General features: G+C 42.4%; 1 protein-coding gene across 7 annotated transcripts in view; it reads right to left on the bottom strand.

Annotated features, from left to right (window-relative positions):
• Positions 1–23305, bottom strand: part of WDSUB1 (WD repeat, sterile alpha motif and U-box domain containing 1) — a 60621-nt gene that overhangs the window by 35424 nt on the left and 1892 nt on the right. For 4 of the 7 annotated variants that reach the window (XM_039495374.1, XM_039495377.1, XM_039495373.1 and 1 more), the window contains exons 2-4: positions 20691–21112; positions 12270–12454; positions 12068–12136 (exon numbers count right to left, since the gene is read on the bottom strand). In XM_039495374.1, coding sequence (XP_039351308.1) covers positions 12068–12136; positions 12270–12454; positions 20691–21088 — 652 coding nt within the window. In that variant the 5' untranslated portion in view covers positions 21089–21112. Of the gene's footprint in view, positions 1–12067; positions 12137–12269; positions 12455–18820; positions 18849–20690; positions 21113–23305 lie in introns of those variants that run through there. The other 3 variants (XM_039495378.1, XM_039495376.1, XM_039495379.1) reach the window with 3 other exon arrangements.

Raw genomic sequence — 23305 nt, 5'->3', positions numbered from 1 at the left:
AATACAATGCCAATCAGTGCATACCACTGCTGAGTAGTGTGTGAGGCAGTTGTAACAGTATAATAAAATTGCTCCTAAATACTAAGAAGTGATCAGCACGGACTGAGGGCTAGGTAGCAAATTTGTTTTAAAATACTGTATATAACTGCTATTCTGTACATTAAAAAATAATGGGCCAAATTCATCACTAGTGTTTGAATAGGTAACTTCAACAATATAAGTGGGAGCTATATCTGAGGATGGAACTCTGCCATTAGCTAGTTAATTTGTTTACTGAAGGACCTGAATGCAGTCCAGCTTGGATGGTTGAGAAATCTAAAAAAAGGTCACGCTCCTTTACTGACTTTGAAAATACATGTCTCCTTGGCAACTGTTTTCTTGATTTGTGTTATTTTAATCATCTAAAACTTTGTGCCTCATTTAAGATTATGTCTCGCTTTTTCATTAATTTTAATTTTGTATAAATCTTTCACACACAATTTGTCATAAATCTTGACATTTCAAAACCAATCTGTATGCAATGGGTTTTGGGAGTAAAAACCTACATTTGAAAATCCAAAAATTCAAGAGAAGGAAATTTGAAGCATATGTTTATAACTTTTAAATGGTACCGAGCCTAAGGGCTTTCTCCTGCCCTTATGCAAGCCTTTTTTAATTTGGATTTTCATGTGATATTAATTAAAAATGGCACTTTAACTGGATAGTTAATGATGCAATGATGGCATGCATGTCTCCAAAATTTGGCCTGTTTTCCCAGGAGAACTGGGTACAGCTCTGGGGAGGCGTTAAGGAGTGGTACCTGTGTATACATATAAGACTGGAGAATGTAGAAAAATCAGAGAAGTGGCCCCAGATGACCAAATTACATTTATTCTTTTGCCCAACTTGTTTTACATTTTGGAAAAACTAGGTGAAAGTTTCTCCTATGGAGCCTTAATATGTATTCCCATGACCTACACAGCAGCTAAACTCCTGAATTAAACCCAACTCAGACCAATCAACTTCAATAGAGTTATGTGGGGAAGTAAATCAGCAAAATTTAATCCTAGTTCTCCATAATCATGGAACCATTTCTAGGGTAATCTGTCACACAGAAAAAGATATTTTTGACCAGTTCTCATTAGAACTGGGTCCAAATCAAAACCTCAAATCCAAAATCCATGAACTGTGCATAAACTCAGATGAAGTTTTGAACTTTGCAGCTTTCCTCTATCTGTACAATGGGCTGACCCAAAGCCTTGGATCCAAACATCTCGGAACTAGAGACAAGTTTTGCATAGGATCTGATCTTTGCAGTTTGGGCCTAGGATTTTTCCCTTATTAGGTACAATCAGACAATGGCCAGATCCTCAATTTGGTTTATGGCTCCTTTACTCCACTTCGATGGCATAAATGGGCTGCAAATATCTAGCAGAGAATTCCTCCATTGATGGGTATTCCCTGCTTGGTGCTGCAGTTGGGTCTTGCTACCTCCATCCTCTTTGCCTCAGTTATCCTACATCAGCACAGAATCTTTTAAGTGCCCTGTGACAGAGGCATAATACATTGCTACCCACCAGATGTTCTAAGCATGGTCAGGATCAGGGCTGGCCCTGGGAACCACAAACCCGGAACAGGGCTCTCTGAGGCCTCCCGCCTCAACCGCCTGTGCTGTGTGACGATACTGTGCAGGAAAGAATCTGCCAGTTATTTTAACCATTATTGCTTCTCTCTCTTCTGTGCCTTACTAATATCCAAGGGCTCGAACCTGCAACGTGTTAAGTACTCTGGCTCTGATCCAGCAAAGAATGTACTTAAGTCATTTGCTGGATTGGGGCCAGAGCATACTTGGAAGGCTCAAACCCTAATGCAGGGGCACTTATTGAGGAGAGAAACATTCATAATGGACAGTGACTTGCCCTCCCCAAATATCAAGAAATCCAGTCAGGGAAACACCACATCAGAAACCCAATAACTGTGCAAACGACAATTGCTGATGTGGGGAAGGGAGTGGTCACCATCGCATTTCCCTCAATGGCAGTCATAGACAAGTGCCTTATACAATGCTTGCAGAAGCCTTATCCTCACTAGGTAAAAAAGGTGTGTTCTTTACCTTGTCTTAGCTAACATGAGTTAAGCCCAAGTAAACAAAAGGCAGGTTGAGGGATTTTAGGCTCCCCCTCGGTCTTTAACTCGAAATGCTAATTTGTGTTAATGTTACAAACTGCCTTTTCTTCACTAGAATTTTACCTCAGGTTAGTAACCTCATGTTAGCTAACATGATAAGAACACATTTCTTTTCCTAGATTAAGTCTTCACTGTCAAAACAGGTGTAGGGGTTTTTGTTTTGTTTACAGTAATATAACTAATATAGATTAGCTATCATTTAAGAAACCCACATTTGGGGGGCAGTGAAGACATCCCAGCAAAGACAAGGCCATAGTAAACTCTGACTTGAGGTGAAGGAGTGGCCCACAATTTTATATGAAGTCACAGCCTTATAAAAGAGAGATTAAGTTTTGTTTGTCAAGCACTTTGGGATTCCCTGGAATATGAAAGGAGTTGTGAAAAACAACTCTATTCTATCAAATCCCCAGGGAAATAACACCTTTATTCTCCATCAATTAATTATAACGAAAAGAAAGCACTTAAAATTAGAATGTATAGAACAAATTATGCACATTTTACAGATCAGTAACAATATTGCTACTAACTCTGTTTTCAGCATGTTTTTCTGGTAGCTTTTGGGATTCATTTGCAGTATTTCCTTTTTCACTACTGAGATTGTAAAAGCTAGGATGGTTGACTTTAAATAGAAACAAAAACATACAGTTCTCTATCCTGCAATTGCAGGTTAACCACACAATTCTTACCATGATGAGAAGCAAGAGCTATTTATAAAGTGGATTCAATTCTAAGAAGCCAATTAGTAAACAACCACAGGGAAGTGAGATGATTTGATGTACTTGGCAGGATGGAAACAGAAGAATGGCTTTTAGTAGTTTTCCCAAATGAGAAGAAAACCATCTACAGTGCATCACTGTCAGAATGAAAAGAAAGAAACTACAATGATAACACATATGTCACAGAAATAGATGAATCAGAAAAAAATAAAAATGAAATCTATATCAACAGAAATAAAGATTCAACACAAGATTCTAGAGGACAAAAGAGAAGTGTTGAATTGTGGAAATCCTAAACCACAATGTAAGCTATTAAACCATATATTTTATACACTAGCTTGTGGAAAAAACAACCTCCCACTTAACACAAAAGAAGTGGAATTTGTCAAATCAAACCTTATTTTTTCCAGAGCAATTAAAATCTATATCTTCTGGGAAAAGAAGTGTTAAGATTCTAATTAACCATAACTAAATCCAATTTAAAGAAAATAGCAGAGTCATCTGCTATGAATAGCCTAATGCATAAAGAATAATCAGAAACTTTGGTTTCATGGGCTGTTCTTTGAATTAGGAAGGTGAAGAAACTCAGTTTAAAACAAGATTTTCTTTTCATTATACTGGTTAGCACTGCTTTCATGCTCTTTGTTACCTTTTAAAGGCTGCCAGTAATACTGAAAGTTTCAACTATTAGCAATAAAACTGAGAAAAAATATAAGATTCCAATAACATTTCATTCAAAAAAATTACAATCAGTTTTCAAACTACACCATTGGGATCAGCCAAAAAAGCCAATCTGTACTCTCATGCAGGGAAATGCACATTTTCTTGTCAATTTCTCCCTTATAAGGCAGAACTGGCAGGAGGTAGCATTACTGGTGGCACAATTTTTAAATCTACAAAGTAATCTTTGGAATATTTTCTTTCTAAAACTATGATCCGCTTTAGGGGAAAGGAAATCACAGGGAGCACAGGTGTAATGCTTAGTTCATAACTGAATTTTCTGGGAGTCTTTCCCCTATTTAGAGATTTTATTTAAACATCAAACCCCCTTCCTATATCATGACAGAATAATTCAGTGCTGTCCCTCACAACTTGGAAATTATTCCCCTTATTACTGCGCACTTTTCAGTGGACACACACTTGATAGATTTGGTATTATCAATCGCTAACTTTTGATTCAGTAGCATATGATCACTTTCTGCTTTCTCAACTTTTCCCTGTCTCTTTGCAGCAGATGATAGTTAAAGCTTTCTGTAATATATTAGTCTTAAGTGTAACCAATGCTGTTTGGTAGTATGAAACATGCTTACTATGTAATTATCGTTCTTTGGCATTTTTAAAAATTCCAATTGATACTTCACTAAAACAGTGCCTGGCATATTTGTGAACTTTGAAAATAGAATTTTATTTACCACTTCATGAAAGATCACAAAAAACCTATGAACCTTGGCTTCATAAACAGATCTAGAAAGCAGAAATAAATGATGAGATTATTAAGGCAGGTTACATGCTAATAACTTATTGCCACTGAAACCAAGGCTCCTGTTTCATGCTATGGTCTCCCACAAAATCAAGTTATTATTTATGGGGTTTTCTAGCTCTTTATGAAATATGTTAGCCTTTCAACCTGCCAGACACTTTTGAACTTAAGGGCTTCACACCTGTGTCATTCTTCTGGATTCTCCTTCATTTCTATTTGTGTATTTCTGCTGGTTAGGTAACTACTGTTATCTCTGCTGTACAAGTTCAATGCTTACACAACTACACCACACATCTCTTCACAGCCATCCCTCATAAATTCCGCAATGAATCCTGGTTTGATGTAGGATATGAAAAATCTACTTGCTTAAGGCAAATACAAACTTTCCCTGCCAAGTGTAGAAGCCAAAGATATAAATTTCTGTAGAATTTAAATTTCCATTTATAAATACAAGTTAAATTTCTAGCTACTGCCATTCCAAAGATAACCTTCCAAATGTGAACGGAATGAAGATCAGTGTAGTGTTGTCTTTCTCAGGGCTGGACCAAGGCACAGGCAGTGTAGGCCCATGCCCAGGGCAACAGCTCCTGCAATTATCTCAGATTTCATTTTTTTTAAAAGTGGTGTAGTGGTGTCCTCCTAAGTCTGTAGATAGCCTGACATAATAGCGCTAAGAAGTTTGAACGGCTCCATATATTTCAATGGGGTTTTAACTATAGGACTCGTTATGCCACTGACAATACCCCAGTAAAGAAATGTGTGTGTGGCAGGAGTAGTTGTCTTAGCCTATTCACCACTCCAATGGATGCATCCTGGCTGCAGGAATAAGCAGTGAGGAGGGACCTGCCAGCTGCCACCTCTGCCTCTCTTTAAATGGAGATGAGGACCACTGTTACTTAAAGTAGAGAGTCGGGCCACATTGCCCCCCCCATTGTGTTGTGTCTATGGCCCTGGAATGACTTAATACAGTTCTGCTCTGACTCTGCAGACAGACATTTCCACATGCCTCTTCTGTAGCTCATGGTTTTGCCAAGCAACAGCAGAGTGAAAACAAGAAGACTGGTCAATATCACTGCTGTTATTCATAACCTTGGAGAAAGCAAAGAAACTGTCAAGAATGAGGGGGCAGGACTGACATAGGAGAGACGGACTTAAAAGCCAGGTGTTAAGTGACCAAGAGGAGCTAGCGAACAAAGGGCAGCAAACAGAGGAGTTTGAGAGGGAGTTTGTAAGAGGGAGAAAGAATAAAATCAGCATGATTTAGAAAGGCCACCTCACTAATCCCAACACTGCTCCTGGCTCCTCCACCTGCATCTATATCGAGACAGAGACTCTGACCATACCCAGGTCCTAGTGTGGATTCACAGAGATTGCGGGCTGCATTTCCCTATCGCGGAAAGCCAGGCTGGAAAGACCATCCTGCATGAGAGGTGCCTATTGGTAGAATCTCTCAGGGAGCTGGTGGTAGAGCTACAGGAGGAGGTGGCTAGGCTTAGGAGCATCCACAAAAATGAAGAATTCATTGAAAACATGCATATGGAGACCTCAAGGTTGAGGAACCCATCCAGCTGGAAAGGACTGCAGACAAACCACCAAGGGAGGAGGAAACAGCTCCTTCAAAGGGAGGAAGCTGGCTGCTGATTACTTCTGGCAGTAGACAGTGCACCTCCCCTGCTCCAAACCCATTGTCAATAACGATGAAAAACTGGTATGGTGCCCTGGCCCTGAGGGATGAGGAATCTCCCTCAAAGGTGGTGGTGGTGGTGAAGTCATGCACCCCCATGGCTGGGAGGATCGCAGCCATCGCTCCCAAGAGAAAATGAAAGGTGATGGTGGTCGGTGACTCTCTTCTAAGGGGGATGGAGACATCCATCTGCCTGCTTGACCTGGCATCCTAGGAGGTGTGCTGCCTGCCAGGGCCCTGTATCTGAGACATTGTGGAAGGACTGCCAAGGATCATCCGACCCAGTGACTACAATCCCATGCTGCTCATCCATGTGGGCACTAACGAAACTGCGAGGTATAACCCTGAGCAAATCAGAAGTGACTACAGGGCTCTGGGAGTGAGGGTGAAGGAACTGGGGGCACAAGTGGTGTTCTCATCAATCCTTCAAGTCAAGGGTAGGGGCCCAGGCAGAGAGAGACACTGTGGAGTTGAATACATGTCTGCACAGATGGTGGTGCCTGGAGGGCTTTGGCTTCCTTGACCACAGGATGTTATTCCGAGACAAGGGACTGCTGAGCAGAGATAGGGTCCACCTATCAAAGAAGGGGAAGAGTATCTTCCGATACAGACCAGCTAACCCATTGAGGTGAGCTTTAAACTAGGTTGGACAGGAAACAAAAACCCACAGTTAAGTCCAAAACATGGCGACCTGGGTAAAGGTCTGGGGGCAACATGGGCAATCATGACAGGGTCAAAGGAGATACAAGAGGGAATATAGAGGGGAAATCTAATGAACATCTTAGATCTCTGTATACTGATGCAAGTAGTATGGGGAACAAACAGGAAAAACTAGAAATACTAGTGAATAACCACAATTATGACATAACGGGCATCACAGAAACTTGGTGGGATAATTCACGATATGAACATCAGTACAGAAGGGTACAGCTTGTTCAGGAAGGACAGGCAGGGAAAAGAGGGAGGCGTAGTACACACTAGCACTGAGGTTGAGACAGAAGCGGTAGGCAGACTTGTTGAAAATCTCCAGGTAAGGATAAAGCGGGCAAAAAAGCCAAAAGCGATGTCATGGTAGGAGTTTACTTTAAACCTCTTCATCAGAAAGAAGAGGTGAATGAAGCTTTTTAAAAAAAACAAAACATACAAACAAACAAAAAACTAACAAAATCATCCAAAACTGGACTTGGTGGTGATTGGGGACTTCAACTAACCAGACATCTGTTTGGAAGTAATACAGCAGAGCACAGATTATCCAGCACTGGAGACAACTTTTATATTACAGAAAGTGGGAGAAAGCAACTAGTGAAAAGGCTATTCTAGATTTGATTCTGAAAAACAAGGAGGAACTAGCTGAAGGTGGAAGGCATCTTGGATGAAAGTGATAATGAAAGAATAAGAACTTATGGATGACAGGAGTGATCCCAGAGGACTGGAAAAGGGCAAATATAATACCTATTTATAAAAAAAGGGAATAAGGGCAACCCTGACCAGGCAGCTTAACTTTGGTACCCAGAAAGATAATGGAGCAAATAATCAAACAAACAATTTGTCAGCACCTTGAAGAAAATAGGGTGACAAGTAACAGTCAACATGGATTTGTTAAGAACAAATCAAGCCAAAGCATGCCAAACTAATATTGTTCTTTGACAGGGTAACAAGCCTTGTAGCTATGGGGGAAGCAGTAGACGTGATTATCTCGTGTTTAATAAGGCTTTTGACACTGTCTCATGTGATCTCACATAAACAAAACAAAGAAAAATGGCCTAGATTAACCTACTATAAAGTGTCAAGTATCAGAGGGGTAGCCGTGTTAGTCTGGATCTGTAAAAGCAACAAAGAATCCTGTGGCACCTTATAGACTAACAGACGTTCTGCAGCATGAGCTTTCGTGGGTGAATACCCACTTCTTCAGATGCAAGTGGTGGAAATTTCCAGGGGCAGGTTTATATATGCAAGCAAGAAGCAAGCTAGAGATAACGAGGTTAGTTCAATCAGGGAGGATGAGGCCCTGTTCTAGCAGTTGAGATGTGAAAACCAAGGGAGGAGAAACTGGTTCTGTAATTGGCAAGCCATTCACAGTCTTTGTTTAATCCTGAGCTGATGGTGTCAAATTTGCAGATGAACTGGAGCTCAGCAGTTTCTCTTTGAAGTCTGGTCCTGAAGTTTTTTTGCTGCAGGATGGCCACCTTAAGATCTGCTATTGTGTGGCCAGGGAGGTTGAAGTGTTCTCCTACAGGTTTTTGTATATTGCCATTCCTAATATCTGATTTGTGTCCATTTATCCTTTTCCTTAGAGACTGTCCAGTTTGGCCGATGTACATAGCAGAGGGGCATTGCTGGCATATGATGGCATATATTACATTGGTGGACGTGCAGGTGAATGAACCGGTGATGGTGTGGCTGATCTGGTTAGGTCCTGTGATGGTGTTGCTGGTGTAGATATGTGGGCAGAGTTGGCATCGAGGTTTGTTGCATGGGTTGGTTCCTGAGCTAGAGTTACTATGGTGCGGTGTGCAGTTACTGGTGAGAATATGCTTCAGGTTGGCAGGTTGTCTGTGGGCGAGGACTGGCCTGCCACCCAAGGCCTGTGAAAGTGTGGGATCATTCTCCAGGATGGGTTGTAGATCCCTGATGATGCGCTGGAGGGGTTTTAGCTGGGGACTGTATGTGATGGCCAGTGGAGTCCTGTTGGTTTCTTTCTTGGGTTTGTCTTGCAGTAGGAGGCTTCTGGGTACACGTCTGGCTCTGTTGATCTGTCTCCTTATTTCCTCGTGCGGGTACTGTAGTTTTGAGAATGCTTGGTGGAGATTTTGTAGGTGTTGGTCTCTGTCTGTGGGGTTAGAGCAGATGCGGTTGTACCTCAGTGCTTGGCTGTAGACAATGGATCTTGTGGTGTGCCCGGGATGGAAGCTGGAGGCATGAAGGTAGGCATAGCGGTCGGTAGGTTTTCGGTATAGGGTGGTGTAAATGTGTCCATCAATTATTTGCACCGTAGTGTCTAGGAAGTGGACCTCCCGTGTAGATTGGTCCAGGCTGAGGTTGATGGTGGGGTGGAAGCTGTTGAAATCGTGGTGGAATTTTTCCAGAGTCTCTTTCCCATGGGTCCAGATGATGAAGATGTCATCAATGTAGCGTAGGTAGAGAAGGGGCGTGAGTGGACAGGAGCTGAGGAAGCGTTGTTCCAGGTCAGCCATAAAAATATTGGCATATTGTGGGGCCATGCGGGTGCCCATAGCTATAAAGTGGTGCACAAATGGCTGGAAAAGCATACTCAGAGGGTAATTATCAATGGTTCACAATGAAGTTGGAAGAACATATTGACTGGGGTACTGCAGGGATCTGTCCAGTTCAATTCAGTATCTTTATAAATGATTTGGATGAATGGCATAGAGAGTACACTTATAAAGTTTGCAAATGATACGATGTTGGGATGGATTGCAAGTGCTTTGGAGGACAGAATTAGAATTCAAAATAATCTTGAGGAAATGGACTGAAACAGGATAATATTCAGTACGGACAAATGCAAAGTACTACACTTAGGAAGGAATAATCAATTGCACATATATAACATGGGAAATAACTGCCTAGGAAGGAGTGTTCCTGAAAAGGATCAGGGCTTATAGTAAATCATAAACTAAATGAGTCAACAATGTAATACTGTTGCAAAAAACCACAAACATTATGGGATGCATTAGCAGGAGTGTTGTAAGCAAGACACAAGTAATCATTCCACTCTACTCAGCACTGTTAAGGCCTCAACTGGAATATTGTGCCCAGTTCTGGGCACTGCACTTCAGGAAAGATGTAGACAAACTTGAGAAAGTCCTGAGGAGAGCAAAAAATGATTAAATGTTGAGAAAACATGACCTATTAGGAAAGAGTGAAAAACCTGGGTTTGTTTAGTTTGCAGAAGAGAAGATTGAAGGGGGATATGATAACAGTCTTCAAGTACGTAAAAGATTGTTATACAGAGGAGGAGGATAAATTGTTCTCCTTATCCACGAAGGACAGGACAAGAAGTAATGGGCTTAGACTGCAGCAAGGGAGATTTAAGTAAGATATTAGGAAAAACTTCCTAACAATAAGAGTAGTCAAGCACTGGGACAAATTACCTTGGGTGGTTATGGAATCTCCATCACTGGAGATTTTAAGGAACAGGTTAGACAAGCACTTGTCAGGAATGGTCTAGATAATCCTTAGTCCTGCCTCAATGCAGAAGACTGGACTAGATGTCCTATAGTGGTTGTGTCTAGTCCTACACTATGATTCTATAGTGATATCACTTTCAAGGTGCTGTTACTGTTGCTTAAAGAAAAACCAAAATGGAGCAAGGACGATGGGGTTAGAGTAGCAGAAACCCCTTCTCCCTCCCTTTCTCACAGTAGCTAGGAAGGTAACGGAGGGGTAGAATAGCAGAGACATTCCCCGTTTGACAGTGCAGTCTCTAGGGAATAGGAAGGATAGCAAAGATTCTCCTCCCTCAGAGCAGCCAGGATACTCTGGTCCTTATTCAAGAAAATAATAAATGGGAAATCAATGTGACTTAAGCATCTGATTAAGTGCTTTCTTCAATCAGGGCCTCTGTAGGGTAGAGGACACAGAAAGGGCCATCTTCCCCACCCTTCCTCTGCAGCTAGAGGGCAGAGGAGCTTCAAATGTATTAGACACCTGCTAACTAGAAGCTGATATGAAAGAGGGAACCCCTTTATGGGTTCAAGGAGAATATTCTGGTTCAAAATTCCAGTAATCTGCTTTTTGGACCCAGCTCTGCCCAACTATCATACCTACCTGTGCTTGGCAGGTTTAATTATCCAGCTAGTGGAGGTCTATTAATATGGACCCTAACTTAATATGGACCCAACTTCCACATCAGCAACTGAATGATTTTATAAATATGCTGGACTGCTTATTGGCTGAGCTTGCAAAGGCCTTACACTCAATTTGACAGCATTTTTCTGTTAGCCTGTCAGTATATCCATCTGTCTGTAACATGATTATCTTTGAATGCCCCATCCAATCAATTACAAAGTTTCAGATAATGTTCTAGGCATTGATGGCCTGAACCCTACTGATTTTGGGGAAAATTGGAAAACCAAAATGGGGGGAACATGAAGCCCCTCTTGAGCACAGCTACAGACTCAAGCACCTTAACAACTGTCTATAGATCAAACAACTGGTTGATGGCACCCATTACTGCCTTCCAACATAATATCCATCTCATCTCTGCTCATCCTCCCAATAGAGTTGAACATGTTAGCTTGTGAATGAATTCACTCCCAGACACAAAGAAGAATAGTGGGGCAGGAGAATGTATGGGATGCCACGGGAGAAAGGGGCATGCACACAACCCTTGGCATGCAGGGGTCGAGGAAATAAGGCACACAGTCTTTGGCATGGGGGTGAGGGGGAAGTAGGAGGCAGAGCCCTTGGAATGGTGGTGAAGAGTTAAATGGGGGAAAGGAAGTAATGAGGATTCAGAGTCCCTGCCATGGGGGAGAAGAGGAGAGACTGCTATAGGGGGAGAGGGAAATGGGGTAACACACAAAACCCCTGCCATTGAGAAGGGGAATGGGGGAGCCTGGCATGGGAGGAGGGAGATCCACAGAGCCCCTGCCATGAGGGGGGGAGGTGAGAGTGGGAAGAAGAGGGAATGAAGCACACAGAACCCTGATAGGGACAGATTGTGGGTACCTGGTATGGCGGGGCACATACAGCCCCAGATCTGGGGACAAGGAAGGGGGAACGGAGCACACGAGGGGGTGGTGAGAACAGCGGTGTACTCAGAACTACTAGTATGGGAGGTGAGAATGTGGGACCCTGCTATGGGAAGATGAGGGACACACAATCCCTCGCAGGAGAGAATCTGGGGGCAGCTGCAGGAAATTCCTTAAAAAAGGCGGGGATGGGAGGGTGGCACACAGGGAGCTTGTGTGGGTGTGCAGGAAACAGAGGAATTCAAAGAACCCCTGGTGTGTGCAATAAGCTTGGTCTACACAAGCTATGAAGTGTACAACCACCTACTTAGATTCCTATAACATTTCTTCATCATCAACTCCAGCACAAGGGCAAATGAGGGGCACCGGGAGTAGTCTGAAACATCAAGAACACTTTCAGTTGCTATTCAGTCCTGAGCACTGATGATAAAAAAGTTATGAATAAAAGCAAGAGCTGGAGGAAAAAATAATATGAAAAAGGAATTATTTAAAATATTAAAGTAACTAACCAGAAACTGCCTGTGAAGAAAAATCACAGCAGGTGATACCAAGATCATGTCCTTTTTCATTATACAAGCACCTCATTTTATCATCCCAAATGGTTAAATCTCCACATGATGATCCAGTGACAAAGAGATTTCCATTAGGAGAAAACGCACATGCCACCAAGGAACCATCCTTAACACTCCCAGATCTGAAAAGCAAGAGAATAAAGGACTGAGTTTAGGAAATGTAATACTCTGAAATTTTGATCACTAACTGCCGTATGATATAGAAAAAATAGTGAAAAACTGAACTGTTTCTAAATATGGAGCTTAAAAAGCATAATAAAAAGGGACAAAAGATGACAAACTGTGGAAACAGATGTGAAATAAGCACATATATAACATGTGCACAGGGATTTGATTTCTGACCACAGAAGGAGAATGGGAGATGTTACCCCAAGGCAATATTCTGATTCAGTAATAAAATGAGCCCTGAACTAAAGCCCACCCTCATGGATTTAGTATTCCCAAGAGCAGGATACTGAGCAAATTACAACTCAGACAGTCATCTAAATCAAAGATTAACATGCAACCATCACAACAGAGACTTAAATATACATAAACAGAAAATCACATTTATGAACTACAGACGTTTCAATGTGTCAGATCTGGGTTTTACTCCCCCAAAAACTCAAGCATAGATCCATATTATATGTCTAAGAGACTAATATTTTCCAGTTTAGGACATGGGGCTATTTCTGAACAACAGAAATAAAGAAGAAAATGTTGTCTGAAAGAACTGATTTCTATTTTTTTAATCTCTTTTAAAAAGTCAGTCTGAAGGGTTTTTTTTATTATTTTTTTAAATTATTCTCAGAGGTTTTGTATGCCAAGTTTTAGTTAGGAACGAACGTGTACAACTTGCTTAAAAAAAATCTCTCTAGCCAAATAGGAGTTTATAGTGGATATGCAGGTTTGTTTTGCCTTTTTTCTAATGTCCAGCCATTAGCTCACATTTAAATTAGCAGTGTCTCCCATCCACTGGCTGCACTCAGTGGGCCTACCTGATCCAAAAGCCCAATGAAGTCAACGGAAAGTCTCCAATTGGCTTCAATGCTCTCTAGATCAGGCTCCAAGTGGGAAAATGGTGGACCACAAGCAACAATTCTATCCCATGAGTCAAAATTCAGTTTATCCATCTATTCTGTATGGATTATTGTATTGTGGGATAGTTGATGGTTTTCTTTTGTGGATAGCAGTTTTAGTTATTTTCAGAAGTACCAAGAGAGTTAGGCATCTATTGTGGTTTTACAAATATAAATTAATCAATGAAATGGTGCTTCCCTCTCTAAACACAGACATAAGAGCTACACTAAGCTACGTTTACCTGGAAGCAACACTTTTTCCATAGTATCAGAGGGGTAGCCGACGAAATGGGTATTCAGCCACAAAAGCTTATGCTCCAATATGTCTGTTAGTCTATAAAGTGCCATAGGACTCTTTGTCACTTTTTCCATATTATATCCTAACCGTAGCATCATGAATACTAACACAAGTACACTTTTTTCCCCACCTTTTTACAACTGCCATTCACTTTCTTCAATGCCAGATAAAACTGAGACACCTCTCCTTCCTCCAGGAAAAGATCTAGTGAACTGTTTCTTTGCAAATACTTATGTCACTTACTGGATCTTTTCTGAGGAACAGTAATGTAGCCACCACAATGGATACAAATCAGTTACACACAGCATTCAAAGAGTGGTAATTTAAAGGTAAAGCAAAACAGTTGATAAAAGACAGTTACCTTTTTCGTAACTGGTGTTCTTCAAGATGTGTTGCTCATATCCATTCTCGTTAGGTGTGTGTGCTTGCGACATGCACTGTACCGGAAGTTTTTCCCTCAGCAGTATCCCGTAGTGGAGCAGCTCTGGCGTCCTCTGGAGTGGCGCCCACATGGCGCGGTATAAGAAGCACCGCCAGCTCCTTCCACCCTCAATTCCTTCTTGCTGAGAACTCCGACCATTGGGAACGAGGGTGGTCGTGGAATGGACATGAGCAACACATCTCCAAGAACACCAGATACGAAAAAGGTAACTGCATGCTCATGTTCATTCACGTTAGGTGACTCCCAAGCAGTACCACAGGAGGCGGGTAGGAGTTCATGGACATAAAGACTGTAACACAGCTCTGCCAAACCCAGCACCGTCTCTGGCCTGCTGGGAAATGGTGTAGTGTGCCGTAAACGTATGCACTGAAGACCACGTTGCGGCCCTGCAAATGTCCTGGATAGGAACGTGTGCCAGGAAGGCTGCTGAGGACGCTTGAGCTCTTGTCGAGTGGGCCTTCACAATAGGTGGCGGTTGGACCCGTGCCTGTTCATAACAGGTCTGGATGCAGGAGGTAATCCAGTTGAAGATCTTCTGAGAGGACACCGGCAGGCCCTTAATCCTATCTGTTGTTGCGATGAAGAGCTGGGTTGACCCGTGGAAGAGTTTGGTATGTTCCAGGTAGAACACCAAGGTGCACCAAACATCCAGGGTGTGCAGCCGCCTCTCCTCAGCAGATGAGCACAGCTTAGGACAGAACACTGGGAGAAAGATGTCCTGATTGACGTGTAAAGAGGACATCACCTTTGGCAGGAAGGCCGGATGGGGTCACAGATGAACTTTGTCCTTGAAGAATACCGTATATGGTGGCTCCGAGGTCAGGGCTTTCAACTCTGACACTCGTCTGGCCAATGTAATTGCTACAAGGAAAGCAACTTTCCACGACAGGTAGGAGAGGGGACAAGAGTCCATAGGCTCAAAGGATGGGCTTGTAAGCCTGGCAAGGACCACACTGAGGTCCCATTAAGGGACCATGTTCCAAACTGGTGGAAAGAGCCTCTCGACGTCTTTTAGGAACCTGAACAACATTTCATTCAAGAACACTGATTTCCCCTGTACCCGTGGGTGAAAAGCCGAGATGGCCGCTGGATGCACTTTAAGAGAAGATAGGACTAGGCCCTGGTTCTTTAGGTGGAGCAGGTAGTCTAGGATAGACTGCAAGGGTGAATGCATCGGGGAGATACTCCGTCATGATGCCCAGTGGGAGAACCTCGTCCACTTCGCAAGGTAAGTCGCTCTAGTGGAAGGCTTTCTACTCTCCGGGAGGTCTGTTCCTCTGGATTCAGCCACATAGCATCCATTCTGCGAGGTGGAAGGAGGCAAGGCTTGGGTGCAGTAGACGGGCCATGATCCTGCGCCGGGGGCAGCTACTGCCAGATCCATCAGTGTGCTGAACCAGTGCTGACGCGGCCACACTGGGGTGATCATGATGACCCGTGCTCTGTCCCTCTTGATCTTTGACAGGATCCTACTGATTAGTGAAATCGGTAGGAATGTGTACATCAGGTCCACCGACCACGACAGGAGAAAAGCGTTGGAGAGGGCACCTTTGCCAAGGCTATGCAAGGAGCAGACCTGATGACACTTCCTGCTCCATCTGGTGGCGAATAAGTCCACTCGAGGAGTACCCCACCTCTGGAAGAGCATCTGGACCACCTCTAGATGGAGCGACCACTCGTAGTGTGAGAAGAAGGACCTGCTAAGGCGATTCATCAGCGTATTCTTCATGCCAGGGAGGTGGTAGGCCTCCAGGTGGATAGCATGCTGGATGCAGAAGTCCCACAGACAGAGCGCCTCTTGGCAGAGAGCTGACGAGCACACTCCCCCTTGCCTACAAACACCGCATTGAGGCTGTACCACTTTGCCCGTCAGATGCGGCAGGAAGACCCTAGAGGCCAATCAGACTGCCCATGTCCCTTGGGTCCGCATCTTGCCGAGGTGTGCCCCCCAGCTAAGGTTGGAGGCATCGGAAATCTGGGAGACCAAGGGGCATGGATTGTCTAATAGTACTCCGTGTAAGACCGCACTCGGTCAATCAACCACTGCAGAGAGGTAAGTTCCCTTGGTGGAATTGTGATGACCTTGTCTAGGTGATCTCTGGATGGGGAATAGATGGTGGGCCAATACTGGAGGGGCCACAGCCTGAGCCTCGCGTGGCAAACAACTTAAGTGCATGCTGCCATGTGGCCTAGTAGCTGGAGGCAGACCCGGGCCACGGTGAGAGGGAACACGGAGAATCTGGCAAGGAGATGCACCTCATGCCGGAACCTGTCTTGCGGCAGGAAGGCTCTTGCACAGATGGAGTCAATTACTGCTCTGATTAATTCTATCCTCTGTACTGGAACTAATGCTGATTTTTTCCTTGTTTATCAACAGGCCCAGGGCATGGCACGTGGCTTGCAGTACTGTGACACTGGACTGGACCTGGAGTGGCCCTTGACCAGCCAGTAGTCGAGGTATGGATAAACCCGAATACCTTGATGTCTGAGGTAAGCCGCCACCACTGACATACACTTGGTAAATGCCCTCGATGCCATCACCAGCCCAAATGAGAGCACCACAAACTGGTTGTGAGCGAAGCCTACCATGAAATGGATAAAGCGTCTGTGCCTGTGAAATATTGCTATGGGGAAATATTCATTCTTCAAATCGAGAGCGGTGTACATCTTCTGGATCCTGGGAAGGGATGATGCAGGCCAGGGAGACCATGTGGAACTTCAACTTCTTGAGATATCTGTTGAGGTCTCGCAGGTCCAGAATGGGTCTTGGACCCCCTTAGGCCTTTGGAATCAGAAAGTAAGGGGAGTAAACCCCTTGCCCCTGTGGTGTAGAGGGACTTCCTCCACAGCTCCCACCTGAAAAAGGTTGTAACTCTTGCCAAAGCAAGTTCTCGTGAGAGGGGTCCCTGAAGAGAGACAGCGGGGGCGGGTTTAGAAATAAACTGGAGGACATAACCTTGAGCCACAGTACTTAGGACCCAGTGGTCCATAGTTATAGAGGCCCAGGCAGGGAGGAAATGAGACAGGCGGTTGAAGAAACAGTGGGAAGTAGATCTGGACAAAGAGGTTTACCAAAGCAAGGAATGTTCCATCACCGTCACTGGCGGTAAGAAAGAACTGAAGGTGGGGGGAGCCGGCAGTGCCCCTTATACCATGGCATATGCACGTCACTCCAGAGGGTGCCAGAGCTGGTCCCCTATGGATACAACTAAGGGAAAAACTTCCGGCACCAGTGCATGTGGCAAGCACACACATCTAACATGAATGGACATGAGCAAGCACTTGAAGAAGAATTAAGGCTATCAAAAGGCGTAAGAAAACTGCATTTGATATGGAAGTTTAAGAATAAAATAATAATGAATAATACTTTGCACTCTAACAGCATCTTCATAAGACTTTGTGAAGTTAAGTATACCAAAGACAAACTAAAAGGTAATCCATTCACACACACAGACTTGACTAAGATTTTTCTGTTTCCCTTGTAGCAGTTAATGACATGACACCTAAAACTGTGTGGGAGGGGCATTCTTTTCTCTACTCTCCTTTAAATATTAGTAATACCATCAAATGCTGCAGGAGAAACAAAGGACCATAGACCTTGTGTCTGGCAGGTAATTAAAGGATGAAATTATTTTCAACTATTTTTCTCTAGGCTGTATTTCTTTGTAATTTTAACTGCACATATTAGGCCACATTTTTATAAAGGTTTGAGATCAATACACATTTTTGTGCACGCAACCATGCATGCCAGTACCAAATTTGAGAATGCAACTGCACACACAAAGCAGCTGCAGTAAAAGTCACACAAGCAGTTGGCCCTCCAGGCCTTAATGTTGAATCTGCAAAGGCAAAAAAGGGGGTTTTTGTTCTTTTTTGCTTCTTTACAAAAGCAGCCTACAAAGGAGTTTTTTTGTTTGACTTTAAATTGTTCAGATTGCTTTTTATATTATAAATTCAGCCTGGAAGACACTGATGACTGGAGAAAGTACAATGGTAACATCACATACGCTAAGACTATGCAAGTAATTGAGAAGGGAAAGGATTTTAGTGATAATGGTTTAACTGGTTTTGTTAACATCCACTTTAACTTCTGAATAAACTAAACTTTTATTAAAAATTCAATGCTTCAAGAGGTCACAATAAACATGCTCTGAGACCTCTCACTGGTCCTCTGAGAAAAGTGAGATTTGATATTCCTAATTTTTCTAAGGCCTCGTCTACACTCGGGGGGCGGGGAAAAGGGGGGTGTCGAACTAAGGTACGCAACTTCAGCTACGTGAATAGCGTAGCTGAAGTCGAACTACCTTAGTTCGAACTACTTACCCATCCTCACGGCGCGGGATCGACGTCCGCGGCTCCCCTGTCGACTCCGCCACCGCCGTTCGCAGTGGTGGAGTTCCAGAGTCGACGGGAGCGCGTTCGGAGTTCGATATATCGCATCTAGATGAGACGCGATATATCGAACTCCGAGAAGTCGATTGCTACCCGCAGATCCGGGCGGGTAGTATGGACGTACCCTAAGTTATAGACAATTTAAAAAAAACAAAAAAACACACTCTTCAAGCCTTCTGTATCATAAAGAAGGAAGAAATGGGTAAAGACCACTTAAAAAAAATGTATGTCAATCTTTAAATGTATAGGATTTCAGACATTTAAAAAATATTCAGTTTTGTAAAGATTTCCAATTCACCTCTAAGTCATTAAGACGAAGGCAACAGGAAGCTCATCCACTCATGCAGGAACACTTCTACAACAGGTAAAAGACAGGTTTGGCCTACACAAGCTGCTATTCACTCATCTTGCTGTCCAGAAGCAGAAGAATGTTAATTAAATGTTCTCCAGGTACCCTTCTTTTCACATATCAAGTATCAGAGAGGTAGCCGTGTTAGTCTGGTTCTGTAAAAGCAGCAAAGAATCCTGTGGCACCTTATAGACTAACAGACGTTTTGCAGCATGAGCTTTCGTGGGTGGATGCATCCGAAGAAGTGGGCATTCACCCACGAAAGCTCATGCTGCAAAACGTCTGTTAGTCTATAAGGTGTCACAGGATTCTTTGCTGCTTCTTTTCACACAAAGTCCTAAGAAATTTGCTAAAGCCACAGGGCTTTTTAGTGCAAAAACAAGAAGAACTATTCAGGACAATGAAGAAATGAAGCCTTTATTAAATTTCTAACTCCAGGGTCAAAACTTGCAATCCCTCTCTAAATTCAAATAACATTTTCCCCGAAGTAGACTACAGGATTTGGCCCAGAGAGCTAATTATCAATGTCTATGGACAAACTAGATAAATCCTCAAAAAAATCTTTTTAAAAAAAATTTACATTTCACTGTAAACAGAATCATTGAAAAAAGGGCATTTCCCATCCTTATTTTTGTAAATAATTATTTGCTACTGAATAGCAGGCCGAATCCTGTCCCCATATCCCTTACTAACTTCAGTGAGACTTTTAGATGTGCAAAAAAAGAAGGATCAGGTCTGCTATTTGTACCATTCAATCAAAGTATACCTTCTACAAGCAGCAATTGGGAGGTATAGCCATCCTTTGATGGCCAAAAATCTGGGGTTTCACCTCTGAAAAGGAATATAACCCTTCAACCCTAGATTAAAAAAAGCCAACATCAATCCACAAGAAATAAATTGGAACACTATTCTACAAGCAAAAGATAGAGGGTGGGGGAAGGAGATAAATAGTGGACATTTTAAACATATTGCTTACAAATTAACCTTTTCCAGCTTCATTTCTGTAATAAACTATAATATAATATAACATACTATTATACTATGTATATTTAGAACTAGATTTTAATCTGAATTATGCAGTACAATACAAAAGGGGTAATACACAAGCATACATTTCCTAAAGCGTATGCTACTCTGGCAAGTAAAAAGGTATGAAAAGTGTATAAGTAAACTACTAACTTATGACAATACACTAATGTATAAACGAAAGAAATTTGATTATTATTTTTAAAATAAATTTAAGATGTGGACTCATTAATCAAATCTGACACAGCCCCAATTTGTAATCTCATTGTCCCTTATTCCCAGTTGCCATAAATCAATTCTACTGAAGGAGTATGATTTATGCAATAAATGACAAGCCCTGATCACAAAGGAATCAGGATTTGGCCCTAGAAGAGCTGGGCTAAAACAACAGTTAAATCAAATACTGTATCTCCAGGATGCTCTAATTTTTCATACTAACAAAATACAGCTGTTGGATAAAATCTCAGCACTTCAAATGCATTTTAGTGCCTTCTTCCATACCTCTATAGGCCCAATTTCCTCTTTTCTGTGTTGGACAATGTGGTGGTAAAAATGCACTATCCATGTCTACAGTACAATTTCCACCATAAATATACTACCAGTGGAGTAGTACACTGGTGAATTATATTTTTGCTAGTGTAAACAAGGCCTAAAGACTTGATCCTGAGAGGTGATAACAACTACAGCTCTCAGTGAAGTCAGTAGAAGCTCAGCACCTCTTATGATCAGGCCATAAGAATATTATATTTCCAAAATGCTTTCTTAGTTATTATCAGTAAAACTTGGTATTTACCTGTACAATTTCAATGACTGCACATTCCAAAGAACGATACTACCATCAGCTGCACCGGAAACTAGGTAAGCGGAGTCAGGGGAAAATCGGCAGACTCTTACAGGGCTGCCTCGGGGCTGCTTCAGCACTGCCAGCGTCTGACCATTATGAGTATTCCACAGCATCGTGGTACCATCTGTCGAACATGAAGCTAAAATGTGTCCAGAAGGAGAAAAGCAGCAGCAGTGGACAGCATAAGTGTGACCTTTTAATGGTGAGTAGGGAAGTTCAGTAAAGTTGTTTAAAGAATAGAGGCGGATTGTTTTGTCCAGGGAGCAAGTAGCCAAGCAGGAAGAGGAGAAGGCACAGTAGTTGACATCATCACTGTGATCAGCTAAGGTGTGAATTAGTTTCACCATTTTATCTGCTTTAAACCAAGTTACCTGAAATTAAAAAAAAAGTTAATACAGTTAATACATTTATCTTAGTTCTTCTACTTTAAAAGTGGCATATAGATTGTTTCCATTCAACTAGCTACCTAACCAATAAATAAATAAATGTCCATTTCAAGAGGCAGTTTATTTTCGTTCAAGGTTCATTTTTACCTCCACTAAAGTCAATGGGAGCTATGCCGCTGACTTCAACAAGAACATGATCAGGTCTTTATAAGTTAATTACAGGGTGAAAATTTAAACTTGTGCAGTAAAAACTACATTTTGGAATAAATACAACAGCTGAGCCCAGTCTTTTTTAAAAGGAAAGGAGAGGAAATTAGTTTGAGACTACCCCAAAACTTGTCTTAACATAATTAATACACAGAGTGGTTTCATTCTTTGCTGACATTCACCTCCTCGCTGTTACTGAAACTGCTGCAAACTGGTTTAATAGGGCAAATGGGCATTGTAAAAGAAGCTGATGAATCTAATGATTTACCACACATCTGGCATGTTGAGAAGAAACAGTTTTTACTTTTTGGAATGAGGTCTAAGTTTAAAATCAAGAGACCTTAATTAGGACTACCTCTGGAGTGGGTCAATTTATTTTCCTGCACTACTTTTAAATGAAAGAGTGGATTAAAATTTATTTTCCATCACAGTACGGTAGGCCAAATTGCACCAGGTCTGATATTAAATCATTTTCTCTAATTTGGAACTCTGTCTTATTCCATACTTCCACAGATGTCTATCATGAAAAGTTGTCCAAAAAAGCCAAATATGGCTCTTTGTTGCACCAGTCAAACTACAGTTCCAGTAAGGTTCCATTTTATGTAATAGAGAGCAAAATCTGACCTGACATCTTATCACAATAGTTTATTATCCTGAGTAAATTTATTACTGTACTTTCTTTATTAATCTGCCTGAAAAAGAGCATAAAAGTCCTGCAGGCTGTACTGTGTTAACCTTTTTTAGTTTTTCTTATTTGTATACACTAGTGCCTACAGCAGCAGTGGGCAACCTGCGGCCTGCCAAGGTAATCCACTGTTGGGCCGCCAGACTGTTTGTTTACATTTGCACGGCCACCTGCAGCTCCCAATGGCCACGGTTCACCGTTCCCGGCCATTGGGAGCTGCGGGCAGCTGTACAAATGTAAACAAATGGTCTGGCAGCCTGCCAGTGGATTACTCTGATGGGCCACAGGTTGCCCACCACTGGCCTAGAGGCCCCAATTAGGATTAGGGCCTCATTGTGCTAGGTAGTATATAAACAGAGTAAAAGTCAGTCTCTATCCCAAATAATTTACAAACTCACTTAAAGGGAAACAGTAATAAGATCATGAATTTAATTGGCCCATTATATGTAGAAATAAATGGTTTTGAGGATATTGAGGGAGAGGGTGTTTTTAATATAAATAAGATAAATATAAGAAGCCAACTAATATATTAAGTTTTCTTAGTTCATTGAAAAGATCACATTATGGCCAATTTTTCAAAAGTGACTAGTGATTTTTAGCACCTCAGTTCTTCTGTTCCCAACTTGGGAGCCTTAAATGAGCCTGATTTTCAGTCACTTTTAAAAATCTTGGTGATATTAATACTGGTGAATCGGATACCTGTTTCGGATCACATTTACTGAAGTCAATGATTGTACTGCAGGGTAAATGAGATCAGATTCAGGCCTAGTATGTCCAGAATGTTTTGTAATAAAATGTGAATGAAACATTAGGGGAGTAATAAAACAGATAATGGTTATAAATTCTCAGAATCCATACACTCTTTTTATCCACTATGAACTCAATCACATGAGATGCTCAGCTACCTCAACTCCCACTGACCTCCACTAGAGTGGAGATTAGTCATCATATGAAGGATCAGAACCAATGCTGCAGCTGTATCAATATCCTCTTAGGCTTTGGCTACACTTGCATTTCAAAGCGCTGCCGCGGCAGCGCTTTGAAGCGCTAAGTGTAGTCAAAGCGCCAACGCTGGGAGAAAACTCTCCCAGCGCTGTCCGTACTCCACATCCCTGTGGGGAATAACGGACAGCGCTGGGAGCACGGCTCCCAGCGCTGGGGCTTTGACTACACTGGCGCTTTGTAGCGCCGCAATTTGCAGCGCTGCAGAGGGTGTGTTTTCACACCCTGCTGCAGCGCTGTAAATTTGTATGTGTAGCCAAGCCCTTAGAAAGTGTTTTCTATCA

The sequence above is a fragment of the Mauremys reevesii genome, linkage group 11 (genome assembly GCF_016161935.1).
Source record: "Mauremys reevesii isolate NIE-2019 linkage group 11, ASM1616193v1, whole genome shotgun sequence".
Classification (NCBI taxonomy): domain Eukaryota; kingdom Metazoa; phylum Chordata; order Testudines; family Geoemydidae; genus Mauremys; species Mauremys reevesii.
The sequence above is the reverse complement of the archived record's forward strand: the minus strand, read 5'-3'. Positions and strand labels throughout refer to the sequence as shown.